The sequence below is a fragment of the Meriones unguiculatus genome, chromosome 17, assembly GCF_030254825.1.
Source record: "Meriones unguiculatus strain TT.TT164.6M chromosome 17, Bangor_MerUng_6.1, whole genome shotgun sequence".
Taxonomy (NCBI): domain Eukaryota; kingdom Metazoa; phylum Chordata; class Mammalia; order Rodentia; family Muridae; genus Meriones; species Meriones unguiculatus.
In genome coordinates, this window is record NC_083364.1 from 52,607,625 (window position 1) to 52,620,566 (window position 12,942).

The 12,942-nt window shown below is 36.9% G+C and overlaps 1 protein-coding gene across 12 annotated transcripts in view; it reads right to left on the bottom strand.

Moving 5' to 3' along the window:
• The window catches only part of Bbx (BBX high mobility group box domain containing), a 237,706-nt gene that overhangs the window by 44,332 nt on the left and 180,432 nt on the right, over positions 1 to 12,942 (bottom strand). For all 12 annotated transcript variants that reach the window (XM_021646810.2, XM_060370533.1, XM_060370532.1 and 9 more), the window contains one exon: positions 5,360 to 5,440. In XM_021646810.2, the coding sequence (XP_021502485.1) occupies positions 5,360 to 5,440 (81 nt within the window). The remainder of the gene's footprint in view (positions 1 to 5,359; positions 5,441 to 12,942) is intronic.

Sequence of the window (12,942 nt, forward strand, 5' to 3'; positions counted from 1 at the left end):
AGCCAAATAATTACAGTTACACAATTAAGCTATAGTTGTTTAGAATTTAAGAAAATGGTTTTATATAGGTAATTCTAATAAGGTAAAGGTAAAAGTTAATTTAGGTATAGAACTCTAAATTTGGCAAGATAGATAGGATAATCAGATACTTTCTCCTAAGTTCTAAATACACATGGACTGGACATTGCACACGTAGATTTTACCTAATAGTTTTCATAATTTATAATTATTATGTTATTGAAAGAAAAGGAGCCTTTTATTGGACTTAAAGGAGGAAATGTTGGTATAATGTTCTTTTGGAATGTATACAATTTACCCTTGTTCATTCAAATGCTGACTTCTCTACCCCACTATCTGGTTTCAATATAGACACTGTACTGTGATGCTTAATGTCTCAAGTTCATGTAAACATTCCACCATTTGTTCTCTATATTGTCAATTAAAACAACCAGCCACAATGCTGGAAAAAAAAATCACAGTTCAGGGAGACAGACTATCTTAATAGATTAATATGATATTACTGTCCAAGCAATCATAAGCAACCAAGCAAATTTTCTTAATAGAAAAAACAGGAATGACAAAAGTACCTGCTTCAGAGCATAGGTGTGAGAATTAAATTAATGTATATGAAGTGCTGAAAACTATGCTTAACAACAGTAGATAATAAATGGCACTCCTTTTTACTTTAAGTTAAACAAAATTTCCTAAGGAAATTAATCTACCATTTTAACAAACATTTAAAATATTTCATAAAAATTACCATGAGAACTAACAGCAGTGATTGTAGACACAGGCTCAGCCCTGCCACTCTCTAAGAAAAAACAACAACAACAACAACAACAACAAAAACACACTTTACAGAAAAATAAAGCATTCCAAAACTTCTGATCTAAGGTGCTTACAGGTTTTGGTTCTCATTGTTACTAAAGACATATACACAGATGTGTTGGTAACTTTTCAGCATCCCCAGTATTATTGGCATGGTGAAGATCCTCAAACACTCTCGTCTGTTAGAATTAGTGATCACACTGCTTGTTAACCAGTGTTTGTACTACAGATATCTAATCCTAGAATTTTAAGAAAATGCAGATAAAGCTATCTATGATTCTCTTCAGAGGATCCTCAGAACTGTCATCCTAGGGAGGATGCCAAGCTACTCTCTTTAGATGATTAGCCTAATTAATCTCAAAATCACTGGAAACAATGCATTTCAGCACTTGCCAGCATAAGGAACTGATTAACTGAACAGTATGAACCTCGTGGAGGCTTGAACAAAGAGCACTATGGTGTACTCAATATTCTGACCTCAGCAGAAAGCTCCCTTTCCTGGTTGGATAGATCCCTTTAAAATACATGGAACAAGGCCTAGGATCTTCAGGTCACTTTCAGACATTGAAAGCTACCCACTGTGGGGATGGATAGGTGGTACGAGCAAGGACCTCAGCTTGATCCCCATACCTATATAAGAACCAGGTGTGTAGCACCTATAATTGCAGAGCTGGGAAGGTGAGGACACACGAGACCTTACAGAAAGCTACTGGCTCTAATGAGAGACCCTGTCTTGGAAAACAAGATGGCATGTGCTTGAAGAGGAATTAAAAACTCAAGCTGTCATCTGCCAACCACAGGCATGTATTCACATGTGTATATGCATACATATGAACTTGTGCCCACTCCCACATAAAAAAATCTACATACTAAAATGTCAAATCATATGTCCCAATCAGGACCTTCACTTGGGGTGCTGTCCTTTTAAAACCAAAAGTGACAGTGCATAAGAATTCTTGCTCTCTGCTAACATCCCACAGAATTTATTTTTGGCTACTAAGGTAGGTATAGAGCACAGCAATAAACACAGATATAAAATGTTTTTGCCCCTTCTATTTCTTATAATTTTTTTACACTCCTAATTTGTTATTGTTGTTATTTCTATGTGTACAACTTGTGGGAAAAGGGACTTTTTCTACTCTGTGGGTTTTGGGGATGGATTTCAGGTTATTAAGCTTGGTTGAAACCACCTTGGTCTTAGAGTTTCTATTACTGTGAAGAGACACCATGAGTATGGCAATTCTTATAAATGAAAACATGTAATCAGGGCTGGCTTAAAGCTCAGAGGTTTAGTCCATTAGCATCATGGAGCGAAGCATGTGGTGGCACGCAGGCATCCATGATACTGGAGACAGAGCTGAGAGATCTACTTCCTCCAATAAAGCCACACCTACTCCAACAAGACCACTTCTAATAGTGCCACTCATTATAGACCAAGCACTCAAAACAGGAATCTATGGGGGCATTACCAGTCAAACCACCATACGCACCCACTCAGGTCCATGACTGTATTCTTGTAAGCATTAACTCTAACTTTGGGGGATCTGCTTATCCACTTCTCTTTCCATTCTGATGTAAGGAATTCAACCATAGACGAGGCAGGGCTTGGCTTTGATCCTTGTTTCTCGTGTCTGAGGGAGAAGCACCCGTTGTGGTTTGCACATGGAACAGTTTCAGAAGGTTACAGAATGCTTAGGAGGTGTGGTCCGGCTGGAGGTAGTAGGCTGTTGGAGGATAGGCCTTGAGGGTTTTAAGCCTTACTTCTTATCTACTAACAAGACAGGCTCAATCTCCCATGGCTAGCCACAATACCTTCGCTGGTCCTCTACAACAAAATAAACCCCTTGTTCCATAAGTTGCTTCTCAAGTATTCTGTTGTAGTGCCCAACAAATAACTAATATATGCCATGCATTAATCCTTTCTGCATTCGTTGGTTGCTGACAGGTCTCAGATGTTCTAAAGGGATGCCTCAGGCAGGGTAAAATTTCAAATACTAAACAGGTAGGTGTGTCTGTGATCAGGAGGGATATCGCCTCAGGGCTGAAATTGGATCCTTTTAGGTTCAAGGAGGGGACTTGACTCAAGTTTTGTTTTGTTTTTTAAAACCAACAGTGATAAATATTTTGATCAAGACTGCTGTATGGGTATAATTCAGGTGACCGTCACTCCCACCTCTCACAGTACTTGCGAGCCCCTTGAGCAAAGACAGCTCCATCATACTTTCTCTGACATGACTGCCCCAGGTCTGTTATCTGCCAATCCGTCCCCATTAGTGTCCAGTAGCCGCCTGCCGGATCAAACTAATCTACTTTCTATTTATTTACTTTACCCTTGGGAAATACATAGTGTTCTAATGTCAAAAGTAAGAATAGAGAAAGCCACTCCAAGTCTCCCTGTTGCCTTTCCCTTGCTTTGTTTGTGCTCAGTCAGTTAAGTAAAGGATGTCACAATACATTTACATCTCACAAAACCATAAAAATATATTGCCTGCACATCTGTCCTTAATCTTTAACAGTAGAGCTGACTTCTCTTGTCCTGACAGAGCTGGGTAAAAAAAATGGAGACTACTTCTATCATCAGAGAGAGAAAACACAAGGAGTTGCACATATCATCCGCTAGGATGATTTGGGGGTTGAGGCAGTCATGAGAAATATAGAAGGTAGCTAAAGGAGAAGGTTCCAGACTAAATTTGAACTAATTTCTTGCTGGTTTTCCCTTTGGAATGCATTAAGTTTAAATGCATCACTATATTTACTTTTTAGAGGTATCAAAAATGATTACACATTATTTTTTGAAGAAAAAAAAAGAATATGAATTACAAACGGGATAAAAATTGGAGAAAGCATTAAACTATTGGTGATCACCAGGCATGCAGATTCACCCACTGTGCATTTGATGCTTACTTAGCAACTGGAATGTTCTTCTAAAACATACTGCTCACATTATGCGCATCAGACTCACATGGCACAAATAATAATAAAGATCTTGGTAAATGATTTTTTTAGCAACTCAGTTTCATCTGAAGCACATATTTTTACTCAAATGTTGCAAAGTTGATTTTCTGTAACTAAAATAGCCTTATTTCAGTAATTTTTACCCCTTTAAGTTATGATAGCAGCAGTCAAGCATCTGTTAAACCACAGCATCTGTTTCATATTTGAGATGCATCCCTACAAATTAGGAGAATGCTTTCTTTTTAATGAGCTCTGATTTAATAAGAAATCCTTTTTATGACTGAAAGAAAATGACAAAGCAGATTTGCCTCTTTAGTATCCTGTAGAGTAAAGCATCCCAAAGGTTCACATGCTACCATCAAAAAAAGCTTAATAAACATAAACGCAATATAGAAAATTAGTTTGTTTTATATTTTGGTGTTGTTTAGTACTTCATAGTTTTATACACGTGTGTAAACACAAAGAAATTATAACCAGAAAAAAGCAGATGGCCCAATACATATTATTCAAGAGAAATGGTTATTTCAAATAAGTTGTTTTGACAACCTAGAGTCTAGAAAATCCATAACCTCACAGTCTGTCTGCTGAGTTGTTTGCAAGGTTAACTCTAGAGGCACTTTCTTTGTTGGCTACATCAGAGACCTTTACTAACTCATGAAGTACCTTTTAGAACCAGTTCCTAATGTCTTATGAGTTTTCTGCAGTGTTTTGTGTGTTTATAATCCTCCCTTTGGGTCTAATTTTTTTTTCCCCCGAATAACCATGTTACACTGAGCATCAGATACAAAGGATTAGTTTGTTCTAGTGCTTGTGCCTGCTACTGTTCCTGGGCCTTCTTTTCCTAATTTGCACTTGGCTTATAAAGCCCAATTTAAAGATAATAACTTAAAGATTTCAAGCTCAATTTTTAATGATAAAATTATGGATAATTTCATCAAGCTCAGTAAATTAACAAGCCTCTATAAAAGAACCATGCCACTTACAAAAGAACAGAGGGAACACACTGGAAGGAAAGAAAAAGAAAAGAAAAAGTTTAGTATCAGAGCTTCTCATAATCTGCTTCATAAAAGCTGAGAGGGCGCTGGTGTTGATGAGATCCTCCCACACTCCCTTTAGACAGAAGGGGCGCATCGTGACAGGAATGCTACAACTTCTACTATTTTCTCCTTTGCCAGTGGAGCAAGAGTAGCATGTCCCATCAAATGTGCGAATACTGCTGTAAAATCAGATATCAGAGTATGTCATCTGAACATTTCATGCACACACACAAATCACGCTAACTAAAGATTGGTGCATTTTAGAGATTTAGAAGTGGCTTAAGAAAATCAAAGAAGAAAAAAATAAGTTATTTTTGGTGCTCAGGCCAGACTTACTTTGTGACATCCTTGGCAAATCTTTTTCAATGTTTAATGACTTTCAGTAGCAACATTCTCTACTGTAAGTGAAAGGTAGCCCTTTCACTGCTGAAAACTAGAAATGGCATATTTATGGTCACAGGTGAGACAGCACAGTTTAAGAAATACTATCGTCATTATTTTGTGATTTCCATATCTACAGATCTTAACTTATGACTTGCCTCTGCCAGTTGGAAGAGTGCAGAATTCCCACAGCGTTTCACAGGCTCAGCACCACTCAACTGCGAAGTGCTTGAAGAGATCTACACAGAAAACAATCCACATAAACAGTATTAATTTTGATGCCAGAACCTTTAGTTTCCTACATTTAGAAACTAAGTTTATAGGACTAATGTTGCTCCCAACTACCAACTGCTTCAACGAGATCAAATCTAAAATGATCATTTTGAGAATCATTTGAGCTGTTCAAAGACAGGCACAGCTTTGGAAGCTATACAATGGCAAGGTTATCTTTCATATTCCCGACTCTAAATTTAACTTTAGCATGATATGCATGTTGGTTTCTACTTAACTAACTTATCAGTTGGCCAAATACAAAGAAATATAGATTTTGCATTTACCAATCAATTAATTTTTAAGAAAGTGTTGGGATTTCTGTGGAAAGAACTCAATACTCAGTAAGCAATACGACAGGAGTGGGAAGAGGTAAGAATTTTGTATAGAATCTTGCTTGACTGCTCCTAAGAGACCACGCATAAACGACAAGGCTAACAGACCTTAAACTCATGGGGCACAGTTAGGAGCCTGGCTGCACTATGCTGCACTAGGAATAACAACATGCACGGCTTATACTGACTGTCTACATTTAGGCACACTCTGCTAAGCTGGGTCGGGGTGGTATCACGAATGAGCATGCTACTCTTTCTCACTTTTATATGAACACTTCATTTCCAATTTTTAGTCTCAGGAAGAGTTAAAAGGAGATACACAGAAAAGGACATAAACAATGAATTCTTCCCCTGGAGAAGTCATCATTAGAGCAGGTAGGTCTAAGCATCTTCCATTTCTATGATTCTGAGTTCTTTCTCAGTATATATAAAGCTTTCACAGTTTGGCCCAGCAGCTTGCAGTGACCTGGGTGATCTATTAACTACAAACGATTCTAAGAAGAGTATCAGCTCTGGGACATATGGCATGCATGGGTGATCACTGGTAGAGGGAACTCCCTCTAGAATATCCACGGAATAAGAGCCCTCTGTAGAAACACATACTTAATGTTATCTGGATTATTAAAAAAAAAAAAAAAAAGCCAGCTAAAGGAAGTTATAAGAAAATTTTCTCCTCTCAGATGCTATAGTTTTTATAGGTTTTATGGTCAGTCTAATCACATACTAGAGATAACTTAAGGAGCTCAATCTTTCTGAAGTTTGGAATATTTTCCATTAGTCAAGTTTTCATGATGCACACCACTTGTTAGTTATTTCTAGACAAGTTCAGTTTAATTGCCCACCTATCACTAGAGTAAGAGAAAATGAACACATTATTATCACTGACTCCTAGTAACCTAAGGAGTGAAGTACTGCAGTAAATGTCAGGCTCCTGAACCAAGGATACGCAATGTAGGAGCCATGGCTTCTGTGCCAGGCAGACATGCCTTCATTACTTTCTGCTATATAGACTCAAACAATCAGGACCCTGAGTCTCAATTATCTTACCTTTAAAATACAAGAAAGCCTGCTCGGTATTGCACTGTGCACATCATGTTTCATGTTAGGGACTAGCAGAGTTCTAAGGCCATATCTCATCTCAATAGAAGGTACAATAACCAACAGTTGTGATTTATCATAACCACTAACAAATGTAAACACTTTAGTACCATTCCAAAAATGGTTACACAATGATATTGGACAGTTTAGCGAGGAAATGTCTGCGGATACAATGTAGCAGATGTTGTAACTCGTAGACTATCAGCTTCGATGCATAAGCAAGCATTACTGTGAGACAGCATGCTGGGAAGTGCTGTACTACACAGGTCCAGCTCTACTTCTTCCTTCAGCTCCCTCTGCTGTTCTTTTTGTTCCACAGTTTGTTACTTGACTGTACTTCATCTCTACAGTAGCTAGTGCATCATGCAGTAGAGTTCACTCTGAAGGCTCCCTGCCTCCTGTGAATGTACTGTTGAGACGGTTTTTCACACAATAGGATACATTCCTTTTATTTAAAAAAAAAACAAAACACAAAAACAAAAAACCTCTGAGATGTTTATCTATTCACAGCTATAAGACAATATCTAAAACATTGAGGATGGCTTAAAAGCCTGATTTCTAAAAGTGCATGTGAATGAGAGGTTCACATTTCCAAATTCTGACAAAATTTTCATGGAATTATTTTCCTAAACACTTGACACTGTGGATCTCCCTGTTGGGAACCTTCTCCCTGGACTTCAATTCCTGGAGATGTATCTCTGAGGCCATTTCTTGCTAATCTTTTCTGCTTGTTTCTTTCAGTGATCCTATAAATACTAGTTTTCCTTAGAATTTTCTTCTAAGGTCCATCCCCTTTTTATGTCACACATTTTCTTTTGGTAATTTAATCTATCATGACAGCTTCAATTTCAAGAATAAGTCATCTAAATGTTAATCTGTCATTTTATTCCTGATCATTCCTACAAATATTTCCAATGTAAGGGACATATGTTTCCCTTTAAATAAGAACAATATCATTGATGTGTTTTCCAATGACTGCCCTAAATGCTGCTTCCAAGCTCATCAGTGTGTGATTGCCACACTGGTAGATAGAGTATTGTATACTATACTCATGGCTGTCAATTTTATTTTCCTTAATTTGTATGGTACTTAACAATCTGTTAATTCTATTGTTTGGACTATATTTAATATACAGATAAACAGTATCCATTCATAAAGGTTAGTAAGAGGGTGGATAAAATGGTATCATCCGAGACAAGAAAAATTATCACTCTGGATGTTAAATCTCTTCTTTTATGTCTCCTTGAGGTTCAAGCGTGTACAAGGAAAACAGGTAGTAAAGATCAGAATCAAGTAGAAATCTTTTACAATTATAAGGCATTATAGACACTAGTCTGGAAGAAAATGACTAGTAACTACCATACAAATAAATAAATCAAAAAGCAAATGGACATTTGAGGATAGCTGCCATCACTTACTTTAAGAGAAATGTTAATACTTCCAATAAAACACAAAATATGTTCTGTGATTAGTTGCAGTGAAGTATACAGTGTTTTTATGGATTGCAATATTCTGTAACATATTAAGTATTCCACCATGAAAATGAATGCCTTAAATTTGTACCAATTGCTTATATCCTATTGTGACAAAACCTTAAATTTTGTATGATTACGGTTCTAATAATATTGGCAAGGTAAATATCTCCTAAAGAAAGGTTGAATGTCCAAATCTCTTTGTCTAAGTCATATAAATGAGCCATGTCTTGTTTAGTAAGGACGTTATTTTCAATGCAAAGATATACACTAGGTTTAAGAGGCAGCCATACATCAGACAGAGAACGTGCCCTTGTACCAAGTCTTTTAGACCTATTAAATAACAGAAAACAATAGCTCCTTCTGGTCTTCTATCAGCCATCGATCTTCAGGAACTAGATCTAAAGTGAACAATGTGCCTCTCTACCTGTGAACAACAACAATGCAGACAGGAAATTCATTTTGACCAACTGAGTACATCAGGGCTTAGGATCAGAGTGATGGCACATTGGATGGGCTAAAATGAGTCTAGATGGAATATGAGTATCAAAATGAAAGGGAAGGCTGACTGACATAGGGGAAGATAATCTCTGAACTCTATTTCTTTCTAGATCTTAGAAAGCAGGAATATTATTTTATCTTCTCTAATATAAACATCCATAAGGAACCTATAGAAAACTACTTTACTGAGTGATAGTTCCATGTAGGTTAATTTCAACAGGCTTTAAGATGACCAAACTTGGTTGAAAAGAAAAAAAAAATCCTTCTTAACTTTCAAGGCAGAAACCTAGGATTTGCTATGAAAAAACAAAAACCATTTTCAATTTAAGAAAATAATCAGAGCCTTTAACAAGTGTTTCCTTTGACAATTATATTTCACAATAAATAACCCATTTCTAAGAGAACACATGGCCAAATGCTTCCAAAGAGCTTATAAATGAAATTAGCAGGAATATTTTCTAAGAATATTTCATGTGTCTATCTTATAAATATTTCAAAACTAAACACTTTTACAGAGTTAAATGTTTCCTAAATATATAAACACTGACTGCTTTCTTAAGTAGGCAATAATAGGACCAAGAACCCTTTATAAAACAGATGGAGGTATAAAACAGTAATTTTCAAAGAAACATTTTATCTCCTTCCTCTGTTTCTATCCTCGCCTCATGAGAACAATAGGTACAAGAATATGCACTGACAATTAACAATAATATATTGTGAGCTAGCAGCAACTGGAGAAGAGTAGCCTTAAGCTTTGGTTGGCTAAAAAGAATCCTCCTGCATATAAGTTTTCTGGCTTAATCCCAGCCTACATGAATCCTAAGAGCCCGGTAACCTGTGTTCAACAAGCCTTATGGGAGACATTGACATATTTTAAAGTTTAAAACCTTTGCTATGGACTAATTAGGACAAAAATTCCTCAAAGATGATGCTGTTTTATGAAATATTTATAACAACAAGAGGAATATATCATCCTAGTGATAACAGTCTTCAGAACTACTACTACATTGTACACGTTCATCATAGATTTCAGCAGATTTTTAAATTTTTTAAATTTTTATTAATTATAGTTTATTCACTTTGTATCCCTGCTTTAGCCTTCCCTCATCCCCTCCCAATCCCATCCTCCCTCCCTCATCTCCTCACATGCCTCTCCCCAAGACCACTGATAGGGGAGGTCCTCCTCCCCTTCTCTCTGACCCTAGCCTATCAGGTCTCATCAGAACCAGCAAGGCTGCTACACCCTCAGGGAAGGTGATTAAAGAGTCAGCCACTGAGTCCATGTCAGAGACAGCCCCTGTTCCCATCAGCAGGGAACCCACTTGGATACGGAGCTGCCATAGTCCACTTCTGTGCAGGGGTTCTAGGTTATCTCCATGCATGGTTCCCGGCTGAAGCATCAGTCTCAGAAAAGACCCCTGTGCCCAGATCCTTTGGTTCTGCTGCTCTCCTTGTGGCGCTCCTGTCCTCCCCCACACCCCAGGTCTTTCATCTCCCCCTTCTTTCACAAGAATCACTGCACTCTGCCCAAAGTTTAGCCACGAGTCTCAGCATCTCGGCAGACAGCTTTTATTAAGTTAATTTAATTAACTCTTGGTTAGCCTTGTTTTGCTGGCCCACAATTAGGGTGACAATATGGTCAGATGATAAAATACTACATTGAAAGTTAATGTTCTCATCCATCCCAAGTAAAAGGACTAGACAAGTTATGAATCTCTAAAGAAGCAGAGTTCTCCTGTGTCAAGCAGATATAACCCATACTTTGTTTAATTTGCTCAGAAATTTAAAAGGCTTCTATTACCATCCTACGCAAAATATAAGAAGTTCTTATGGCCTTACAGAGGGAAGAAGACTGCATCAGATTTTTAGGGCATAGAAAAATTTGTTCACATTATCCAGTCTGGAATCTATCTATCATACATTATACATTTCTTATGCTACAATCCCTTGAAACAGCTCCTACTAAATTTTCAAATTAACAATCTTAAGCTTCCTCAAATCCCACAGATGCTTTGTGTCAACCAAAAAAAAAAAAAAAAAGAAAAGAAAAGAAAAGAAAAGAAAAGAAAAGAAAAGAAAAGAAAAGAAAAGAAAAGAAAAAAACATTGGGGATTAATGCTGTTAAGCAGTGGTGTGACATCTGTGGATGTTTCCCAGAAAACTGTCTGGGAAGTTTTTTGTCCAAATGTGGGGAAAACAGTATAACTGAGAGGCAAGGAACAAAATTTGCCACTTGATGGTGGAGTGCAATAAACACAAATTGCTTCCTTTAGGAGATTCACTGATCTCATTCTTCAGACTCACATGACAGAGGCCATTATACCATCAATTTGGTCCTTCAACCCTTATCCAGGTCTTCAGGGGCAGCTAATGATCTGATGATAGTATCTTTTAAGTACAGCTTAATCACTGTGTTAGGTACACACATTGGCCAAGGTATTCCACACTGACATTTTTATATTAAGTTGAATACTTTTGGTAATTAATACATCAAGTGTTTCAAAGATGGGACACCATCTCTTTCTAATTCATGCTACAGGGCAAAGACTATAAACAGATAGAATATATAGCAAATAAATTCTATCTTGTATATAATGCTTGAGAAAAACGGATTGAGAATGGCTTACATGTCAACATTAAAAATAAATTCAAACAACATTACAGCATTCTTTTTTAACTCTTAGAAAATATGAAGAGGACCTAGATACTCTGCTCAGATGTAGCCCATGAAGAGCTCAGTCTCCATGTGGGTTCCCTAGTAAGGGAAATAGGGGCAGTCACTGACATGAACATTGAATGCCTGCTGTTTGAAGTCTACCCTGGTGAGGTGGACTCAGTAGGACACAGAGAAAAAGAATTCAGACAGTCCTGATGAGACCTGATAGGCTAGGGTCAGATGGTAGGTAAGGAGGACCTCTCCTATCAGTGGACTAAGGGAGGGACATAGGGGGAAGAGGAAGGGAGAATGAGACACAGAGGAGATGAGGGAGGAAACTACAGCCAGGATACAGAGTGAATAAATTGTAATAAATAATAATAAAGAAAAAAATAAAAAAATAACTGGAAAAAAAATGAGGAAATGATATTAAACAAAACTATTTCCAGACAATGAAAAGAACAGTGTGCTTATCAGAATGGAAAATTATAATGAAATATTAATGTGTTCAGACTCGTCAAGCAAATTGTTCCTCATGAAAGAACATTTTTGTATTTGTTACTAATTTTATACAATAGTCCTCTGCAACTAAAGCAACTATGATAGCTGAGTTTCCTGACACAAGCAGGCCAGCTGGTACTACAAGTCTCAGACGGGTCCCAAGATGAAGAATGAAGAAGCGTTTATTTTTTTTTTAAATGTAAGAGTTGAAAGTAATTTTTTTCTCATTTTCAAAGTGAAATGCCAGGTTTTCCCTTGCCAAAAGGATATCATTTTACATTTCTTTTAGGCAGCACTCCTTACTCAAATGAATCAAAAGTGATTCAATGCATCAATATTAAACAGAAATGTCTTGCCTGTCATTTTATTTCAATTCTATAAAATATTACTTAGATTCTGATAGGCAGTTTTCTTAGAATTAATGAAAAGGGAAAAGTACAAGAACTTAAAGCAGGCAGGAGTTTTTTTTCTTTTTCTTTTTATGACCAATGTCCATCTTACTGTTTGTCATATAGTTCTTTAGTGAGAAGCACAGTTGAGGAAAACAAAGCACACAAACCAAGCAGTACTGTTTGGTGTGTGCTATCTGCATGACAAGCCAACAATACTGGAGGTCCTGAAAACCTGACCTGAGCAGCGGCAAAGATTAGACTCTAATAAAATACTGGCTGCAGCTAACCTTCTGATGGAAAGATACATAGTGACAACTTAACAAGTCATATTACCTGTCTTGGGTTTGAGAAAGATATTCAATTACAGTATCTAATTTTACTACCAGAAACAGTTAACTTACTAGAGTCTCGTGGCATTCATGTTGACAGCAGTTTTTGTTTATGTTTTTCTTTTTTTTTTTTTTTTTAAGATTAAATTAAGAAGGTAAAATGAAATAAATGAATCACTGGTAAGTC